At 32.1% G+C, this 21,501-nt stretch overlaps 1 protein-coding gene across 1 annotated transcript; it reads right to left on the bottom strand.

The window, feature by feature from the left end:
- Positions 1-14,214: 14,214 nt before the first annotated feature.
- Positions 14,215-16,965, bottom strand: LOC149062971 (uncharacterized). The gene is made up of 3 exons (XM_089217125.1): positions 15,510-16,965; positions 15,191-15,444; positions 14,215-15,116 (listed from the first exon to the last, which is right to left on the bottom strand). Exons 1-3 carry the CDS (start codon positions 16,392-16,394, stop codon positions 14,828-14,830), a joined length of 1,428 nt encoding a protein of 475 aa, XP_089073251.1. The 5' UTR covers positions 16,395-16,965; the 3' UTR covers positions 14,215-14,827.
- Positions 16,966-21,501: the final 4,536 nt, after the last annotated feature.

The following is a 21,501-nucleotide window of genomic DNA, read 5'->3' as shown; positions in this document are numbered from 1 at the left end:
TGATATGTTTGCCATCACCAACACGTACTGGTAACTGAACTTCAAATGACTTATAGTTACTGAACCATTCTCTTCTGCTAGTCATGTGATCGCTAGCACCTGAATTCACATACCATTTTTCTGACTCGCTGATTTTGATGTCCTTTGATTGTACACCAACCAACGCATTTCCTGAGTTGTTCTTATTTCTTTCTTTTTGTTATTTTAAGAAAATCCGGCATTCACGTCTCCAATGCCCTGGTTTTTTACAATGATTACACTTGCCTGGTTTTTTATCATTGTTCCATTGATTTTCAGAATTGCCAATTTTCGTACGTTTTTCTTTATTTGTTCCAAATGATTTCTTTGCCGAAAATGCACTACTACTTGCAGTATCTCTTTCAGCATCATAACTTTGAATTTGTCTTGTTTTCTCTACCATGAGTCTAGATGACAAATTAGACAATGTTTTGTCCACATTTGGTATCGAATCCCACGCACTGTAGAAATGTTTATAATTTTCTGGCAAAGTCATTAGTATCTTGGTCATAAGCATTGAGTCGGATATTGGTTCACCTAACTGCTTTAATTTTCTACTAAGACTCTCCAATTTCGAAATATGAATCGCCATATTGTCATCTGGGTCTTTAACATAGCTGTAAAACTTTTGTTGAATCATCGTTACAATCGAGTCTGACTTTTGTTCATATACACTAAGCAACTTGTCCCACATTTCCTTAGCCGTGTCACAATTCATTATGTACTGCAGTGGTTGTTCATCCACTGACGTGACTATATACTTTTGAGCCTTGTTGTCCGCTTTTTTTATATTGAATAATCTACACCATACCTTTTTCTTGCATCTTCTTCAGTTTCTGAACTTGATTTTGTAAGAGCGGGTTTTTTCGATTTTCCGGTCACATAATCAAATATATCGGCTGCAGTCATTATGACTTTTATTTGGAATTTCCATGTTTCCCAATTGTCATTACCGGTTAGTTTATTAATTTTTATAGATTCGTTTTCCATAATAACAAATTATCTGTACAATGTCTGTACACTATAAATGTAATAATAACAAACACAATTGCTGCGCTTCACACGATCGATGCACTAACACTGCTCTGCACTATACTGTCTATACTTCGCGAATTATTATTGCTGTACACTGTCTGTACACAAACACGCGATTCGTAAATCAATAATTATTGTATCTGTAGTGATCACGTCGCCTACAGGTATCAGTAGTCAAGGATGATGGTTGGAAGGTGACTCTTGAGTTAATTACACAACGTAGAATTCTTCTTAATTAGATTAATTGTTTATTTATTGTGATAAAACATATATTTATTTATAACATGAAAGCTGAATGTAAGTTAAGTATTCTGAATGATAGAATAAATTCGGTTTGATTCGAATATTTTCTAAGTTCAAAATATTGTTTGTAAGAAATTTTTCTAAGTCCAATGAATTAAATTAAACAACAGACTGGCGTGAAGGTGCTCTAGCTAGTCTGGTCAAGTCGCGTCTGAATACAGGCCGTTTCGGGGTCCCTTATATAGTGCTACCCTCTACTCCCCATAGTCTACTTGCTCTTGTCGCTGTTCTCACGGATGTGGTAAAGTTATCTAGATTGACGGAAATGCCACTCGCCCACGTACGAGCTAAATGCGTATCCCATGCGGCTACAGACTTCGATAATTTATATTATTATTAACATTATTATGATGTAAAAATATACATTATAATAATACATTATGACATTGTTTCTTGTAACTTTTGTAATGATGCATAATCCCACATCCTGTGCACACCTATCAACGATCTTTCATAGTCGTCTAACCACATGATTACGTGTTGCCCTAACGTTAATGATTTCCACGAAATGCTTTCTCTCTTATAATTACAAAGTTGGTCGCATCCTACCCTATCTTGGTTCGGCTGGTACCTAGTTGACCGTGAACTAGACAATGCGGGACGCTAGTCCATAGCATATCAAACATACACGAAATTATTATAAATACCTTACTATACTGGGCCCATAACCTGTTGAAGTACACCAGATACACAGAAGTTAAAGGTAAATAATAATAAGATCGGATATATGTAGTAATATAATAATATGTATAATTGATACGAATAACTATAGTGCTCCGAGGCGTAATATAAAACAACGACTAATCGTCCTACTGGCTACTACATAGAACGAATATGCTAGTAATACAAAATGCCTATTCAGCGTCTGCTGTACTACAGTGTGAATAATTTTACTTATAATCTACATACTATAGGGTGTGTTGTTTACATTCAACACATTTTAATTATTATAGTGTATATTTTTTAGATTCTGGACGGAGTGATGAATGTATTGATTTTACAATTATGTGTGTGTGTTTTTTTTTTTTTTGTATCTGTGAACAGCATAATAACTAGTCGAAAAAATGCTTCAATTTCAAACTTTGGGGGTGGTTTCTGATGTAAAAGTGAATATCCTTGGTGTATTATAGAGGTAAAAAGTAAACAATTTCCAACAGTTTTTAAAAAAAAAATGAGGAAAATGACAGAAAACGGGAATTTTTTGCAAAACTAGTTTTCGACCAAATAGATTTTTTTATATGGTTGTAATTCAAAAACTAATCACTGTAAATACTTGAAACTTTCACCAAATGTTTATGTTAGTGTTATCTATATACAGATTAGTTTTCAAAAATGTTTGACTTTTGTTGAGCTATTTATAGACCACTAAAATTTTCGATCTTTAAGAGAATTAAAGAGTTTAAAAAACTTGAAAAATTAATACAAGGTTCCTTATAAGTTGTTCTTATTGCAGCTAAAAAAATTTTAAAATCGATGGTCACGATTTTTTTTTATAAGCGTTTATAGTTCAAATTTTTACGAAATTTGTCGAAAACGCGAAAATTTCCAAGTAATTTTGAAGTTGAAAAATCATAAAATTTTTTGTGTCAATAACTTAGGATCAAAAATACAACACTATGTTTTCCATAAGTTTTCCTCCAAGTTGCTATAAAGAAAACTCGAAGCATCATCATACAAAAAATTTTAGGTACGTTTGAATTTTAAATTTTTACGAAATAGCGTAACGATAACGATTTATCCTCAAACGATTTCAAACATTTGTCATTATTCAAAAAGTATAAGTCGTAGATATTTGAAAATGTTACCAGTTGTTTATATTGGCATTTTCTTTACATGATTTAATTTTCAAAATATTTTGAGTTTTTTTTTTTGAGATATTTATAGACAACTGAAATTTTCAATTTTTCTGAAAACATTATTTTGAAGTGCCGATAAAATTTTGTTGACCCAATCAAAATACTTGAAAATTTAATACAAAGTTCCTCATAAGTTATTCTTATAGTGATTAAAAAATTATAAGAATACATAGGCACAATTTTTTTTTATTTGCATTTGAAGTTAAAATATTGACAAAAATTCGTCAAAACCATGAATATTTACAAATTATTTTGTAGTTAAAAATTCGTAAAATTGTTTGTACCTATTTATATCTAAGGTTAAAAAATTAAACACTAAGTTTTCCATAAGTTTTGCTTGAAATAGCTATAGAGAAAATTTGAATCGTCGTTATAGGAAAAATGTTTTAAATTTTTATGAAATCGCGTAATGATAACGATTTATCCTCAAACCAGGTATATCTATGATAATATAAGGTATTATGAATTATTATAACCACATGCAATGTTTTTGGAAAAATTGATTAACCATGCCTTATGCAAAATGCGTCCTAATTGAAAAATAAAATATTTGTTTCAAAATAGAATATATGATATTATTTAAATATAATATATTATCCTAGACTGACAAATCATCTCCGTTCAGAATCGTTTTTCGTATACAATGATACCTATCATTGCATTCAAGTTTAACCTACCCTAGTCAGAGGTCCACTCTGCCCCCTAATGTACAGCAGAGCGACATCCACTTACACGGCCTACGAAAATGCCAAAAAACAAACTAATACGCGGGCAACGCCGTGTCGGGACCGCTAGTTAATTCTATAAAAGTAATGTGTTATATAGCTCAAGGATCATTCATCAACCATCTTCAAAGTCATTCGATTTATGAATTTTTTCCGAGTGAAAGAACAGGATCAAAATTAATACAGTCACCGCCAAATTTAATATCTTACAAATTGAGATAAATAAATATTGACTCAATATCTGTTCAGCTAGTTGATCAAGATCATAATCAGATTGATAATTTTTGTGAGACATTAAAAATCGTGCTACATATTAAACGTTACGGGTCTTGATATGGGATTAAAATTTAATATAAACCTATTACTTCAAATCAGTTCAACTAGTTATAAGACTAAAAAACTACCGACAACATCAAATAAAATTAAAAAAATTACGGTGAAAAATAAAAAATTTTTACAAGCTCTAGGTTATCAAATAAAGCAGAATGCCCGAAAGTGATATCTTAGATATAAGTTCACGGTACGAAACGGATTCTAAAATTACGAAAATTTAATATTATTCATATACACCGTATACAACATTATTTAATAATAATGATGAAGTACGTATTTCAATCCAGCAAACTGATGTTTATTCGTATCTACACGAAAACTTTGTTTTTAGAAGGAATTATATCAGACGCTGAAAAAGTTAAACTATCTAATAATGGTTATTCTTACCTCTTCGATCAAATACGATTAGAAATAAATGGGATAGAAGTAGATAGCATACGTGTTCTCGGAATAAGTAATTCGTTAAAAGGTTACTTATCAAGTACACCAGACAACTATAATTGTTATGAAAATTCTGGTTAGAATTTTAAAAATGCAACTCAATGATTACGGAGAATTTAGTGCCTGCATTCCATTGAAATATTGGCTAGGATTGTTTGAAGGATTTAAATAAATATTAGTTAATTCTAAATTGGAATTAATATTGACTCGTAGTCATACTGATTTAAATGCGTTAACCATTAAAAGTGGTGTAAATACTACTACAGGTAAAGTTGTTTTAAACAAGATAGTCTGGAAGGTACCACATATTAATGTCAATGATGAAGAAAGGTTAAAATTATTCTTCACCTTTTCTATTTTTTTCTCCCAGTATTTAACATTTGAATTCCATATCTTGTTGACGAAAATCTAACGTCTCTTTTATCCTTCCATATACTGATGAGTCATCAGTGATGACAATACCTTTGTCATTTTCTTTTCCTTTTATTTCACCTACTTTCAGTTTTGCATTTAGAACATCCTTAGGATAATGCTTAACATTTTCCTAAGGATACCTACTGTATGAGTATTATTGTCTAATGAAATGTGAGGAATATGAAGACCTGTGTAAAAATTATCTACGATACTATTAAAGTTCTTCCTTCATTTAAATAATTTTCAATTAATGACAAAACAACTTTACTAGCACAAGAAATTTTACTGTTAGATCTGTTAGTATCTTTACCACTGTACATACTTAAGTTATATGTATAACCTATATTATCGCATAATTTATATATTCCATATCTTGCTGCTTTATTTGGAATATATTGCCTGAATAGAATGCAACCTCTAAATGGCACTAATGATCAATGACTACATTTTCTGCTGGGACTTTGCATTCTTTAAATTCAATATTTAATAAATCAACAAAAAGGTTGAATGGAAAAATCTGAACAATGCCTGAAAACGATTATGAGCCATAATTGTTGGTACTTAACTATTCATGTATAAAGTTTGTTGACTCCAGTAGTCAGATATCTTAGGATAACCAACCATACCTGTGTACATTACAATACTTAAAAAATTTTAATTTCTAAACTATCTGTGTCTATCCGTTGTCTTTTGTACCTTTTAGGTTGCCTGTTTGTCTCAGTTACAATCAAATTCAATACCTTATTATTCAAAAATAGGTTAAAAATATCAACCGGTTAAGATTCTTGGTCAATATTACATTTGATACCACTGTATTCGGTAAAAATAATATTTTTTCGAAAATCACCTAAAAACCAATTACATTTTTACAATCATGTTATAGGCTGTTCAGAAACTGATAAACTTTACCTGTAACATTAAACCATTCATCAGATATGATACTATTTTCCTGTTGAGCTAAATTTTTTGAAGAAATTTTTTCAGTATCTGGTTTTACACTAATACTGTCATCAGATGATTCGTATAAAACGTCGCTTGGATTGTAATCAATACCTGAGTATCAAAATCAGAATTATCGAGAGCAGAAAGAATACCATCAGAGTCCATTATGCTAATTAAATGACTAAATTTTAGTCATTTAAAAACTATAATTTTTATTGCGAATTGGAATAATATATAGTGATATCATTTACACTCGTTCCTTTTCCGGCCTCGGACGATAGGAACGGTTCGCGAAATGAAACGAAAATCCCATCACTAATTCTTAGCAGCCTATTTTCGTAATAACTTCATGATAATACAAATTTTGTGTAGTTGAACAAAGTAACTTAATAACTTTTTATGTTTATGGTAAACACTACAACCCACGTTTTATCGACCGCCATCAACATCGCCGACGCGAAACCATCGACTCTCCCTCCACTCCGAAAAGTAACATAGTAGGGCAGGAAGCGAAGAATAGTCGCGTCGGACGACTGCCGGACGCTGGCATAACCTCTCTCGATCACGAACTGTTGTCCGGACAACACGTTCCACTCATCTTCTGTGTAAAACTACTCTAAATACCACGTAGTTGAGTGATGAGTTCATCACGTTTTATTCTGATGTACAATAACTTTATTATCAGCCCGCCGGATGTCGAGCGATTATTCAAATTCATTAAAGTTGAATCATTTTAATATTTAAAATAACGATGTAGAGAATATATCATCTATACATTGTTCTCAAAACAATTGCGTGTGTTAACACACATCGATGACATGAATTAACATTCATCGTGTCATCTATCACTTCCATCACTCCACTCGTGACCAGTTGCGACCGGATTACTGTAGTACCTTAACAGCACAGCAGTTACCACAACACCTCTTGACGTTGGAACTAGTATGTGGGTGGTGTGTGTAGGTGCGTACGTATGCTATTGTGTGGTTATTTTTTTTTTTTTTAACATATTTATTTTAATTTGTACAATATGTAACAGAAATTTACAATAAGCACAATGGAGGATTATATAATAGGACGTGGTTGGCTTGGTTGAAGAAACTTTTTAGTAATAGCACTTAATGGCGAGATAGTTGTGATTAGCGTGCTAGTTAACTAGTCCACTAATAGATCACGACACCACCAACGTTTTAAACGTCGGCCGATATTGTGTGTGAATTTAAAACTATTTAATGACAAAAATATTGTTAACTTAATAAACTATAATAATAGTAATACAATTTTTGCATTATTGGTATAAAGATAACATGTAAAATGCTAGATTACTTTGTCGACCCAAGAAAGCTGTATAATATACAAATATTTAATATGTATATTATACAGCTTTCTTGGGTCGACAAAGTAATATCGCAACCTCTACGCCCTTCTAGCCCAACAATTATAAATGTAAACTATAATAATAAATGCAACAATAATATAAATTTGCGATTTGTGGACTGGATTTGCCGACTGGACCTATCTATTATAAGTATGAAACGGATTTATATGCATTTTACATATTTTTTTTGGTTAGAAAAAAGATCGCTAAGCGAGATAAAAATCCGTTTCACATACTGGAGAGTAAAAATGCACTACTTTTATCTTGCATATTTGGGCATTTTTATTAATAAATGCATATTTCAATATTTTGATATTTTATTGGTCATATTAAACATAACAATTAAAATTAGTCAAAAAAAAAATTGCTAATATTGAATTATTTTCGTTGACTATCGACGACAAATTGCTATACATATAATTAAGTGCATATGTTTCATCATGAAATATTCATGGTCTTTAATCGCATTTAAATCTGTTTCCTAGTCATCAATATCCGTAGCATATTTAATTTTTTAACTAATTTTAGTGTATTAAGTAATTATTTAAGTATTTTACAAGGGGAGGTAAATTTCGGTTTATAAAATGTCGAATGTAAGTTCCTACACGAGAGTAGCAGGTGAAAAAAATATATACGTTAGTTCCTACACGGCGAAAAAAGGTACATAGGTATGTAAGTTCCTGCACGGCGGAAAAAAGGTGTAAATATGTATACATACGATGTATATACGAATAAATATATGATGATTATACAATATAATACAAATCGCATAATGAATTTTCACAAATAAATAATATGAGTAAAAAATATAATAAAAATCGCATAAAATTATGAATTATATTTTTTGAAGTTTATTTCTATAACTTAAAAGCTTAACATAATCGTATCAATTAATCTTGTTTGTTTTATAATCTGAAATTTGTTCATTTATAAAATCTTTTTCAGCGTATTTTTTACTGATTTTTGGTTTCGTGATACTAATGGTAGTTCTTATTTTTGTATACATATTTACTTGAAGAAGTTTGAGAATTTCAATAATTTTAAAAATAATTAGATGTTGGTGATAAAAATTTGAGTTATAATCTGAATGAAAACTTTCACAAGCGTTTGTCGTACTCTATCAGAACATTGCCACGCCCACATTTTCGGAGGAAAGATTGATTCATTTGATATATAATTGTCTATCAAATAATCACAAAATTCGGATATAGCTGCATTTTCAGGTTTGTCTGTCATAAAATATTCTGTAAAACATTCTGCCACTTCATCTGGATTGAGAAAAGTGTACGCGACCAACAAATGTTGGGGTACCCGAAGGACCACTCGGTAACGTCCGAGAGCGAAGAGTATAAGACTCTGTTAAGGGGCGTAGGTAGGCAACTAAAGAGCCGTCGCCTTATACTCTCTAGGATAGGCAATATGAAATGCACTACGAACAACGACGACGTGGACAGGAACTAATGTACAATGGAAAGAGGATGTGACAGTTTAGTTATGGGCGGGGGTCTCTGTGGTCGATCCGGTCTGGTGCAATGACCACAGAGCTCACAACAAGTCAGGGACAATACTTAAACTAAACTTAAATTAATGAGGTCTTGAGGTGATTGGCTTGCAATGACGTTGGTCTGGACGGCCTGGGCGGCCTCCCACACACCACGGCGAGTGCTGGCGGTCTTACGCGGGTGTGGACAGCACGATGCTTAGATGAAGATGGCCTCGAGGAACTCGAGGAAGCTGAGGACCTTGTCAACCTGGGTGGCCTCCCACGCAACACGGCTAGTGCTGGCGGTCTTACGCAACGGTGAACAGTCCGAAGTCGTAATCGACGGGTATGCAATATATATGAGTACGTACTAACCTTAAGTAGGAGTCGAAGTAGTGATAGTCACACACGACAAATCGAGTGATGAATAAAATAGTAAAAACAACACCAATGAATTTTACGCCTTACTGGCGAGACAAATATAATGAAATTTCGTATCGCATTGACAACGAATAAACCAAATCTTACAACAATATGAAAATAATAATAATAATTGATGATTGCGCTCAATGCGACTTACAAAAGAAAACACTACATAATTCAGCACGACAAAACAACGCTACAGTAGCGGCTTAGAGAATATCAACATAACCATATACGGCATAAGAAAAAAACACGTAGACACCGAGACGCCAATATTAATAATAATAATAATTAGGGCGTTGGCCGCATAATAATAACAATAATAATAATAATAATTGATAGGAACATATGGTATTTAAGATAATAATCGTACGGCAATAACCGACCATTAATTAAAACACAGAGAACATATAAACAAAGAGAATAAATAATACACAGGTATAATAATTTGACAATTAAAAACACAACAAGAAGGAGTGGTGTTCGGGGAAGACGGAAAAAAGTGGACAGACCGATAAGAACTTCCACGTTGCCGCGCACCGCTCGCATTAGCATATCGCGATAAAATTTTCAGCGCCAACAAAAAGGAAGTCCAAAAATATGTACCAACCATTTTCCTACATCATCATTTGCAAACTTAAATTGTGATGCGTAACCTAAATTTTGAATTTTACGGTACCAGGACTTGGCCCAAATGAAAACGACAACCAAACTTCTCTTCTATTTCCGGAAAAATTTCAAAAACTGCTTGATGCATTGCTATTTAAAAATCTAAAATAATTAGATTATTAATATTAGATTATTATAATTAGTAATAGGTATTACTCCAGCTATTTTTATTGTTTTCAATAATGCAATGTAAGTCTTTTTCTTTATTTGACAATAAACATAACATTAACGGAATGTATAATCCATTTTTAATGCCATGAATCGTATGTAGTTGCGTGTACCATCCCTATACAAAACAAGTAATTCTTTAAAAAAATCTATGTTTGTTTTTCATGAAAAAATAACTATTTCATTTAGTGCATCGTTGTCATATAAAAATAACTCTCCTCTAGTATTTGTTTTTATGTCTAATAAACTCAATATTTCGTGAACTTCTTTTCTTGATGTCGGCAGTTTGGGAAAACAATGCATCCTTTTATTATGAATATTCTTTGCTATGAGTCTTAAGTCGAGTGCAATCAAATTTCCTTCATTAGCATAATTAGATTTGTATTATTTAATCATCGCATATAATATTCGTATATACATATTTACAACTTTTTACAACTTTTACTTACGTACCTGGTTTTACCGTGTAAGAACTTACATATTATGTAGGTACCTGGTTTTTACCGTGTAGGAACTTACATAATACGTACCTTTTTCCGCTGTGTAGGAACTAACATATTTAATTGTTTACCTGCTACTCTCGTGAAGGAACATACTATTCCCCTTATAAAAGGGCTTAGTACCTTTTAATGTTTTTCTTTAGCGCTGGCGATGCTGATATCACATGTTTCTGAATTTTTTTGTTGATTGAAAAAATCATCAATTAAAAGTAGTAGTTGACTTTTATACGAGTACAATCAGTCAGTAATCAATTGATATATAAGAAAAATAATTGTAATGCAAATGAAAGTTTTTACGAATCTATTTTTAATTTATTAATCGATCTTGGATAGTTTAATTTTTTATATTAGTTTTTTAGTAATACATACTAAGTGAAATTATTACAATATACGTTTTTACGGAATGTTCTTTGAAGCTAGGTTGCAAGAAAACTAGGTTTCGTTTGGAGGTGACAAAACATAGGTAAAATGGAATTGAAATATTCTGAGGTTAATAAACTAGTAGTAGTTGTAATATCTTTGATTATAAGTGGTTCAACGTTAAGTGAAATATTTGTTATGGTTTAGTAATCCATTTTTTTTTTTTTTTTTATTAGGTTATGTATGTGCATTAAATTATAAATTTATAGCTTATTAAACAATACCGAATAAACGATATTTTCGTCTTCTCTGAGCATAATATACAACAGGGTTTCCAAATACTCAAATAGTTATTTTCGAACTCTGGATAGCAAATTACCGTATTTCATTTAAATTCTAGTATCACTAAAAAAATCTATAAAAATCTCTACATATCTCTTAGGTATTTAGAATTTTAATTACAGCCAACACATAAGAATACAAAACCAATACAACCATAAACTATTAGGCATTTATGTAATACAAATTTATGTTCTATGTAAATAATGTCAAATATATAATAAACAATAGTTGTTATTTTGCCGAGAATATGTTATTATTACTAATATTAATTATGCCATGCTTACAAGCTTGCACACACACTTTGTAACTTTCCTACAATTTATGTGTGCATTTTTCATTAAATAGCTGAATATTAATATATTAAAACTTTCAATTTCGAAATTGATCTTGAGATCTTAAGTTTCAAAATCTTTTCGTGGTGATCGGCATTTAAGACCAACCATACCATCCAGCAAAATTGCTTCCAGTTTTCCCTTTCTAATGATAATTCCTTCCAATTCTGTCATGACTTCACTATTGATTTCGCACATTGATGACCACACACCATAGCAATAACAACAATAACTTATAGTAATAAACTAATAAAGATAAAATGTCTATACCACACCGTATGGCGATACGACAATGTATCGCCGAAACAGACATTGCCGAATTGACATATCGCCGAAACGTCCGCGCCGAACTGCCGGCGCCGAATCGACATGCCGAAACGTCCGCGCCGAACTGCCGGCGCCGAATCGACATGCCGAAACGTCCGCGCCGAACTGCCGGCGCCGAATCGACATGCCGAAACGTCCTAGATCCTGACCTGTGGTAGGGTTAAGATTTTGGTACGGCAGGTGGTTTTTACGGTAGGTAGCAAACACGTGTATGTGTGGCAAGGTTTTTAACTACTATGAAACCGGGTGGTCACCCATCCGACTTACTCCCAGTCGCATTCCAGAATTGGTAGCTGCTAAAGTGCCACACCAAACGACTCCTAGGTATTTTAATTGCTGTACTCTTTTAAACATATGGCCTTCAACTTTCAACTCAATATTTTGGTTATTTAAATGTAATTACTTTTCTTTGGACCCACCAAATACTCCATTTGTTTTGTGTTTATCTCCAACCCTATACGTTTTGCATTTTATATAAGTTTTTTTTAACCTAACACCTCTGGTGGTACTAGGCCAACAGTACCTGCGAGACGGATGGGGCCGGAGTTGATGATGCGTTCATCCGGCACCGACGTTCCTCCGGAACTTCCCTCGTTTTGAGCTATAAGCCACTTGAGGCATATATACGGCATTGTACAATTGCAATGTGATATCCCTTATGAGAACCCACTTCGTCTTTGTCACTCCGATAAATCTACCGAATAGCGCTCTGGTGTCAGATATCCTTTGCTTCAGGTGGAGGCTGAAATTAATGACCGGCCAGGACACCAGGACATGTGAATAAAACCGTTACGAATGGGAATCCTAATTATTCACAACCAAGCAAATATTTTCTATAGAAAACAAGGCAACCAGTTCAAATACAGAAAGTACAATACCCTTATAATTATAAGTCCTTTATTATTTATACTACACATAAATTTATTATATTTAAACATATTTATAATTTTTTTTTTTTATGTCGTCACGGGTCCCTTCTTATCATCGACACGACTTTTGACAGTATCTTTGTTTTGTATTTTGTGTTGGCCAAGAAGAAATGTATCTTCTTGGCCCCTGCCGTGTCGATGACTGTGTATGTGGATATGTTCTTTTTTGTGTTTCTTTTCCGCCTTCCGCACCTCTTCCGCAAGCACATGGACCCTGTTCTCGGAGACGGCTCCGTCGTACCGGTCACTCAGACTGGAGGCGTATTTCAGACTGACGACGGCCGACGGATACTGACTGGCCACCTTCTAGTCCATGATCCTTTATATGGCGTCTTCCAATTTCGGGAAAGGTGCGTGTGGTATGGCGGGATAAAAGTCTTCAAAGCTGAAATAAAAATAAGGGTTAGTTTACAGTGTTTATCGGGTGAGGGGAGGTATATATGCTTACTGTTTATCCACATACGATTTTACGAGGGCAGTGTGTTTGACCTTGTCCAGGTCACACTGCCGCCGCAACGCCTCTGCCGTGATCTGGCACACGATAAAATTTACTGGCCGTTGATTCTAAATGCTGTAACGCCTTGGCTACTCGCGAAGATGTTGCAGCATCGTGGTCATGGCCCATCATCTCCACCATGCGCTGAAAGACATTTACCGACAAATTTGACCCAAACATTTTATTTAGATCATCGTATATCTTAACCAGTTTTTCTCCACGATTCGTTACAAAGAAATTTGTCCTTCCATAGCCCGTTTTTAATCTAAGCCGGTAATATCTGTTAACAGAAGACAAGAATAAGTGTTCGATAACGCAAATTTAATATATTTACAAATCCATTACCTTTCCATTAATTTACTCAATTCTTCGTCCAAAACGATGGTGGCTGGCTCCACGTTGCTCATTTTGTGGTCGGTGACCGTTACCACGATGCTAGTGCAGTGGGACTTCCGCATTTCCCACTCACATAACAATATGTTCACAGCGACCCCGGAACGTTGTTTTGACGCCCACAGAAACCGGATCCCGTTCTTCTCACTGCGGACGCTGAGCGTTCCGAGGTTCTTCAAATAGTTTATTGTTGTAGCCACGGTTTGTCCGAGGTTCTCTCTCCTGCGGGACAGAACGACGAATAATTAAAAACTAAAAAATTAAAATCTAACAAGCTCCTTGTCACCGGTCTTGTGGTCAGCAACCGTGATCTCCGTGCTCGTTGATTGGTGCTGCCGAGGGCTGGAACCCGATTGAGCACAGTTTACCTTTTTCATTACCCTATTGAGCATAGATACAATTAAACAATAGAAATCCAAAATATAACACGATTGAGCATAGAAATACGTACAACGTTGCCATTTCACACAGAAAAATAAAAATTTAAAAAAAAAATTGAAATTTTTACAGGAATTATTTTATAATAATGATCAAGCTATTAATTAGTGTATAAAAATATAAAATTAAATTATTTTACAAATATATACAATATACATAATTTATGTCCAATACAGATTAGTCTTAAAGTTAATAATAAAATAATAATTACATAATATAATAAACAATAGTTCATTTTTTTATAAATATATATAATATAATTCAAGTCCTATACGGATTAGTCTAAAAGTTAATTTACCTATTGATGTAATAAATTGAGTATAATTTTTTTTTAAATAAAAGTGTGTGTAAAAAAACGTTAATAATAAAATAATAAATAAAAGTTCATTTGTTCTATAAATATATATATATAATTCATCTCCTATACAAAAAAAAGTTAAAGTTAAAAGTCTTAAAGTTAATTTATATATTTAATTTGAATATTTTTATTATGCTATACAATATGTATTATGTGTCAACGTTTTAAAGTGGTATCCCTAAATACTTATTTCCCACTTTTAATAAATATTTTAGTAAATCTTTAGAACATTTATTTCTTAAATATTCATCGTAAGCCATTATAGTTGCATTAATTTTTTGCATTTCAATAAAACTCATACTTTTATAACTGTCGGTTTCAATTGACCGAATTTTTGTCATCGTTTCAGCTTGCGTTTCTTGTAAAACTATAATTACCAAGTGTATGTGTGGGTGAGACTTATAAAATTGTGAATTGTAAGTTCTATGAAAACTTTCAACAGCGTTTGTTGTTCTAAAAAAAAACATTTCATAGAAATTAAATTGACATTTTTTTTATATTTAATAATTAGACTTTGGATGATCTACCTTGGATCAAACATAGGTTCTTTAGCCCATATATTTGGGGGAAATGAAGATTCATCATCTATATAATTATTGAAAACATAATCGCTAAATTCTGAGCAGACTTCATCATTTGGGCAGACACTCATGAGTTCGACGAATGCATCGGCTACTTCATGACTAGGAAGAAAAGCTAATCCAAAAAAACTCTTAAGCCAATTTCCTAGTTCGTCGTTTTCTTTTTTATAGGCTATTCTGAGAATAGAATCGCTGTTTATCTATAATAATAATTAAGAATACAATTAATATATAATTTTTTGATTTGAAATTATTTTGTTCTTACTTTTCGCCACCATGATTGTCCTAAATGAAACCGACAAGCTATTAATTGTACATTTTCAAAAACTTCATACGCGGCTTGGTGGGCTGCCTTTTCAAAGTCAACGTGTAATTTTTTTAATATGAACTGACTTCCTGTATATTCTACACATACGTTTTGTAGGAATATCCACATTTTTTTATATGTATCTTTTGATTTTTTAAATAAAAAAAAATAAACCAATGGCAAATAATAGCCATTTTTATATCCATGAATAGAATATAGTTGTTCAAAATATTTGGGTGCATTATTAAATGTACCATCGGCGAAAAAATCAATACAATCATGCTTAATCATAAATTTTAGGTTGAAATCACAAGTAATACATACAAAACTATTGTCTTCGGGAATATGTATGAATGGTTGTCCACGAAACTTAAAATCATCTTGAGTTTTCATTAAATTCAACTGTAAAAAAACGTCTTCCGGTGACTTAGGCAATTTGGAAAGTACTTTTATTCGTCTATCGTACATAGCTTTACGAACCGTTTTTAAATCTTTATGAACAATTGAAGATTGTTCTAAATTATTTAAAAGTTCACTTCTGATCAACTTTAAAGGTTGAGTTGATAGTGACTCTTCAGCACGTCTTTTACAATTTTCACGTAATACTTGCCTTTCTAATTTATTAGGTGAATTTCCTACATGATTATGTTGTCCACTTGATTTAATAACGATATTTTTATCTGGCCCAGAATAAATCATAGCTGTACAATTATTTTTTGTGCACCGCCATTTTAATAACTCGCCTTTTTTAATTAATCCAATAAATCTGTACTTAAAAGCACCAACATTGGCTAATTCTTTTCCTCTCTCGGATAAAATAACTTTTATTTCACTAATGTCCATCGCGTTCTATGTATATAAAAAAAGTTATCTAAAACAAAACGGTGTAACGTACTAACGCGTAACGACGAACGACACTAACCACTAACGCCTGATAATATTGAGTCTAAGTTACTTATATTTTGCCATTTTGGCAATACAAAAGCCCACTTCTATATGACTATATTATATTATGTAGATAACAAATAATATCCAATCTTACAGTCGTACAGATAATCTTAATTGGCGTAATCGACAATGCATGAGTGTACCTATTTTGATTTTACGATTACGTCGATCCTAATTTCCTACACGACTCGTATATTATTTATCGATTAAACTCGTGCCGCTTTTCAAAATATGGGAAACCACGATTGAAAATAATCACCACGACTAGTAAAGCACACAGATTGACAAATATTTCCATTTCATAGTACTAGTATTTCAAAATACGCGTGTAGTCTAGCTGGTTGTAGTCGGACAAAAAAATTGGCAACGTTGCATTTATTTGACTGTGCTCAATCGGGTTGTTAAAAAATATGGACCGTGCTCAATCGGGTTTTTTCAAAATAGGGACTGTGCTCAATCGTGTTTCACCGCTGCCGAGCTATAGCTATAGTATCTGTACGGCAAGCCCACAAGTCGCCTTCCTCCACCATTTGCTGACCTGCAACAACAAATACCAAGACGGGTTAGCGGTTGTCGGTCCGGACCTGATTGGAGTCGACGCATGACTTACCATTTTTTTGAATGACGAGGCCAAAGATTCTGATAATAAATCAATTGAGCCTTCAGAACCCAAATGTTCTTCAAGCGCTGCCAGATTTCCCGGCAGGTCCAGCTCTACCTGATCCATCACTGATTTTACATCGACGTACTGCGGCAGAGTGTTCGCCTCCAAGGTTTTACGATCGAACAGCTCTTGTGGTTGTTTTCTGAGTTTGTTCTTATAAACCAAATTAAGTTTGTTCTTTAGAACTTTATTTTGATTCAATTTATTTTGGCAAGGCATCAGGTCAAAGGTCCTCGGGAACGTCTGATCCTCGATGTCATGATGGCCGATGGCCATGTCGAAGAGCGTTCCGAGGTTCTTCAAATAGTTTATTGTTGTAGCCACGGTTTGTCCAAGTATCTCTCTCCTGCGGGACAGAACGACGAATAATTAAAAATTAAAAAATTTTAAATCTAACAAACTCACTTCTCCAAATACTCAATGTAAGGGTCGATGCAGCAACTTAGTAGATCCGACCAGTGGACCGGGGGCGTGTTACGGTCTCGGAGCCACACGGAGACGTAATACAGGACCCGTGACACGTTGCCAAGTAATTTTTTACTGCGGTAGAGTCTTTCTGGTGGCTCAGCTGAAGATTTTGTGCGTGCAATTTGAGCAGTGGGTGCTCCATCGGCAACTGCTCTTGAAGCCCTTCTTCGATCATATTCTTGCACAACTGTTTCATGGATCTGCAAACAAACGGAGTTTTCGAACAAACTATCGAATGACTGTCGTACACGCTGGTAGATGATACTGACGGAGAATACCCATTGTCCGCCTCCGGGACAGGCAGACGGGGTTGGAATATCAGACTGCTGGTCAAATTCTATTGTCCTGATGCCGTCGGGTCTTACCATATCACGCTGTTCGCGTTCAACTATTAAGTCGGTCTTTAAGTACATTAAAAATGGATTATCGAGTTTGGGGGCCTCCGGTAAGTCCCTGCTCTCGGCCATAAACCTTCATTCGGCCCATTAGGCACAGTCTAGAATTTTAAAACGGTGTTTTAATAATTTTCCATGTATGGAGCGTTTATGAGACGTATTATGACTTACCATTTTTTTGAATGACGAGGCCAAAGATTCTGATAATAAATCAATTGAGCCTTCAGAACCCAAATGTTCTTCAAGCGCTGCCAGATTTCCCGGCAGGTCCAGCTCTACCTGATCCATCACTGATTTTACATCGACGTACTGCGGCAGAGTGTTCGCCTTCAAGGTTTTACGATCGAACAGCTCTTGTGGTTGTTTTTTGAGTTTGTTCTTATAAACCAAATTAAGTTTGTTCTTTAGAACTTTATTTTGATTCAATTGAATATGAAATGCAAAATGAAATAGAAAAATCAATATTAAATAATAAAATATTTGTTAAGTTTTGTAAATATGAATACTATATTACTAATAATAAAAATATTAAAATCATGAAATATAATCTAAATGCAATTCCTATTAAAGGAAATATTATAATTGTCGATCATTGACACAATATTTCTTGGAAATGGAAAGCCTTATGCTTTTAAAATACTAGAATCACCAACTTGGCTCGAAATTTGTAAGATAGCTAATGATTTAATAATTACAACAGGTACTTTTTTATTCAAATATCTTCATGATATTTGTGTTTTTCAAGATTTAGGAAATATTAAAATTTGTTGTCTTGGCATTGGAGGTACAGATTCCAATCACAAATTGCTTAGAATATAACTTAATAATCGTCATTTTTTTAATAGAAATATTTCTATTTAAAATATCTTAATATATTATATTTAAATAAATTTTTTATAATTGTCAATAAATTCTAAACATAAATATCCACATACAGGAGGATCATTATAGTTTTGAAACTTGTCATTGTTATACCACAGATTATCATCACCTAAATAATTTAAAATTTCAGGAGGAGGAGTACTCGAAAATGAATCAAAATATATTTTATTATTTTTTATTTTTTTCAATGCAACCCAATGAGAACCATTTTGAGTAGAATTATTTAAATTAAATATCCCACATTCATTTAACCAAGGTTTTTCAGGTAATTCATTTATCTTGAAACAACCTCTAATTTTTTTTATATTATTTCCCAATTTTATTATATCAAAATTACTTAACGGTTCGATATTTATGTTTTTTATTTTACTCCAAAAAGTTGTATAACGACCTGGATAATTTTTAATGTTTTTTCTAAATGTTGATATATCGAAATTAATCATTTTTTCGATTTTTTTTTTTATTTGTCTTCAATCCAGAACCTTTATTTTTTCCATTTCTTTATTGTGTCGAATTATTTCCTCTTCTACTTTTTTCTTATGTTTACTATCTTTATAAATATCGTACAATGCAATTAAAGCTGGAGTAGCTACTGCTGCAGCTTCTAGAAAAGGTAAAATTAATGGTAAAAATCCACCTTTAATTTGCTTCGGTGTAATCTCCAACCTTACTCCAGAATTTTTTCTATGCATTTTTTAATTTTTTAATTTATCTATTTGATTTTGATCTAAATAATATTTATTTTCTCATTTATATATTTTATCACTAGCAATATGAATTGTTGCATTAGAGTTTTTTTTATGAGCTTCAGCCAACTTTTTTTATGGTTTTCAGTTAATTTAAAATGCATTTTATAATACGAAATATTTATTTAAAAAATATTAAATTTTATTCAAATATTAAATTCATTCTAAATATCTTTTTGTTTTCATTACATTTGCAGTTGTCAAAGCAGCAATTTTTTCATTCAATGAACTATCAGAAGCATAAAATCTTTCCATTGCTTTTTGTTGTAAATTTTTATCAGCGATATGTCTTGTTTTAGTATCTGTATGATCTTTATAAAAATAATCATGTTCTCTTGCATATTCGTCTAACTTGTTAATCGAGGGAATATTTTCATCTAAATTTGTAAATGATCCTAGATAATTATATCAAGGCCAATGTATCGGAGGTAATTTTGAACAATTTAAAAAAATCATTAAAAAACCCTAAACCTTTTATAATATCCTTTGGTAAATGTGAAATATACGACATTAAGTATTCTACACCTTTAACGGGAATATCAATTATCTTTTCTATTTTTTTAATACAAAAATTAAGAATTTCAAGTTTTTCATCATGATAAGTGTTTTTTCCCGATCTTTCTGCAGATGATATAACATGTAGTCTGTCAATTAATTGTTTAATATTATATTCTAACTTATTTGTTGTTTCTTATGGTAAATTTAACAAAGATTGTAGTAAATATTCAACACCTTTTTTGGGAGTATCAATCAGTGTTTCCATGTTTCGTTTAAACAAATGAACAATACCAAGTTTTTCATTATGAAAACCATAATTTCCCGCTATTTCTTCAGCTAATATAAAATATAGTCTGTCAATTATTTTTATTATATTATCGATATAAATAAATTCAATAGGATTATTTTTATATTTTATTAAACCTTCTCCTTTGGGTAAACTTTGTGATTCTTTCAGTGTTGGTGATTTATCTTTTTTTGATGTTTTTGGTTTATTTTCTTTAGTTTTTGTTGTTGTTGTTAGTTTAATTTTTTCCCAAATAGGTTTAATCATTTCATTATATTTAGCACTTACACTTGATTTAGGTTTTCCTGTGTTAATATCATTATTTTGATATATTGAATCTGTTTCAATTAATATTTTTTCATAGTTTTCAAAATCTTCTTTTGTATAATATTCTGGTTTTGTAACATCTGTATGAGTTAATAATCTCCACATACCTGGGGTTAGTATATGTTTTTTTCCATTTAAAATTATATCATCAAAATCAAATATTATAGGGTATTTTGCGATCATGAATTCATCAGTTTTACTACTATGATATATTCCAAATGGATTAATACCTCTAGCTTCATTTGGTAAATATTTTTGCGCATTTTCACCTAATATTATTATATTTTTAGGCATAGGAGATTCATTTGTTGTTATTCGTGGAGAACTTTTAGGCGTTTTCATAATATCTTGATCTTCTGTTAGTCGTAATAATTCTGGATTACGAGGTTTATAAGGAGTTGTATAAGTAGGTTTATAAGGAGTAGGTATTATCATTTTTTGAATATCATTATCAGTTTTAATAGCAACCTCTTTAACATCATTAACAGATGATTCAACATTTGATAAGGCTTTTAATATTGGTTCATAATGTTTTACTTTTTCTTCTGATGTATATTTATCGTTTAAAACTGTTTTTCTATAGTTATTTTGTAAATTTTTTTTAAGATTAATTATTTTATGTACCTCTGCTTGTTGTTTTTTATTTATTTTTTTTATCTTAATTTCATCTTCATCTTCATCTTTTTCTATAACATTTAACTTTTTTTCAGAATGTTCTAATTCTGATTTTTTAAAT

Source organism: Diuraphis noxia, unplaced genomic scaffold (assembly GCF_037042655.1).
Source record: "Diuraphis noxia isolate RWA-SAM2 unplaced genomic scaffold, SU_Dnox_SAM2 contig0001, whole genome shotgun sequence".
Lineage (NCBI taxonomy): Eukaryota > Metazoa > Arthropoda > Insecta > Hemiptera > Aphididae > Diuraphis > Diuraphis noxia.
The sequence above is the reverse complement of the archived record's forward strand: the minus strand, read 5'-3'. Positions and strand labels throughout refer to the sequence as shown.

Bases quoted from the DNA above. Each gene is read 5' to 3' on its own strand.
- LOC149062971 (XM_089217125.1), bottom strand. From the start codon at position 16,394: ATGGACATTAGTGAAATAAAAGTTATTTTATCCGAGAGAGGAAAAGAA. The intron at 15,445-15,509 runs GTAAGAACAAAA...TTATTATTATAG, and splicing joins GACAATCATGGTGGCGAAAA to ATAAACAGCGATTCTATTCT. The intron at 15,117-15,190 runs GTAGATCATCCA...GTTTTTTTTTAG, and splicing joins GAACCTATGTTTGATCCAAG to AACAACAAACGCTGTTGAAA.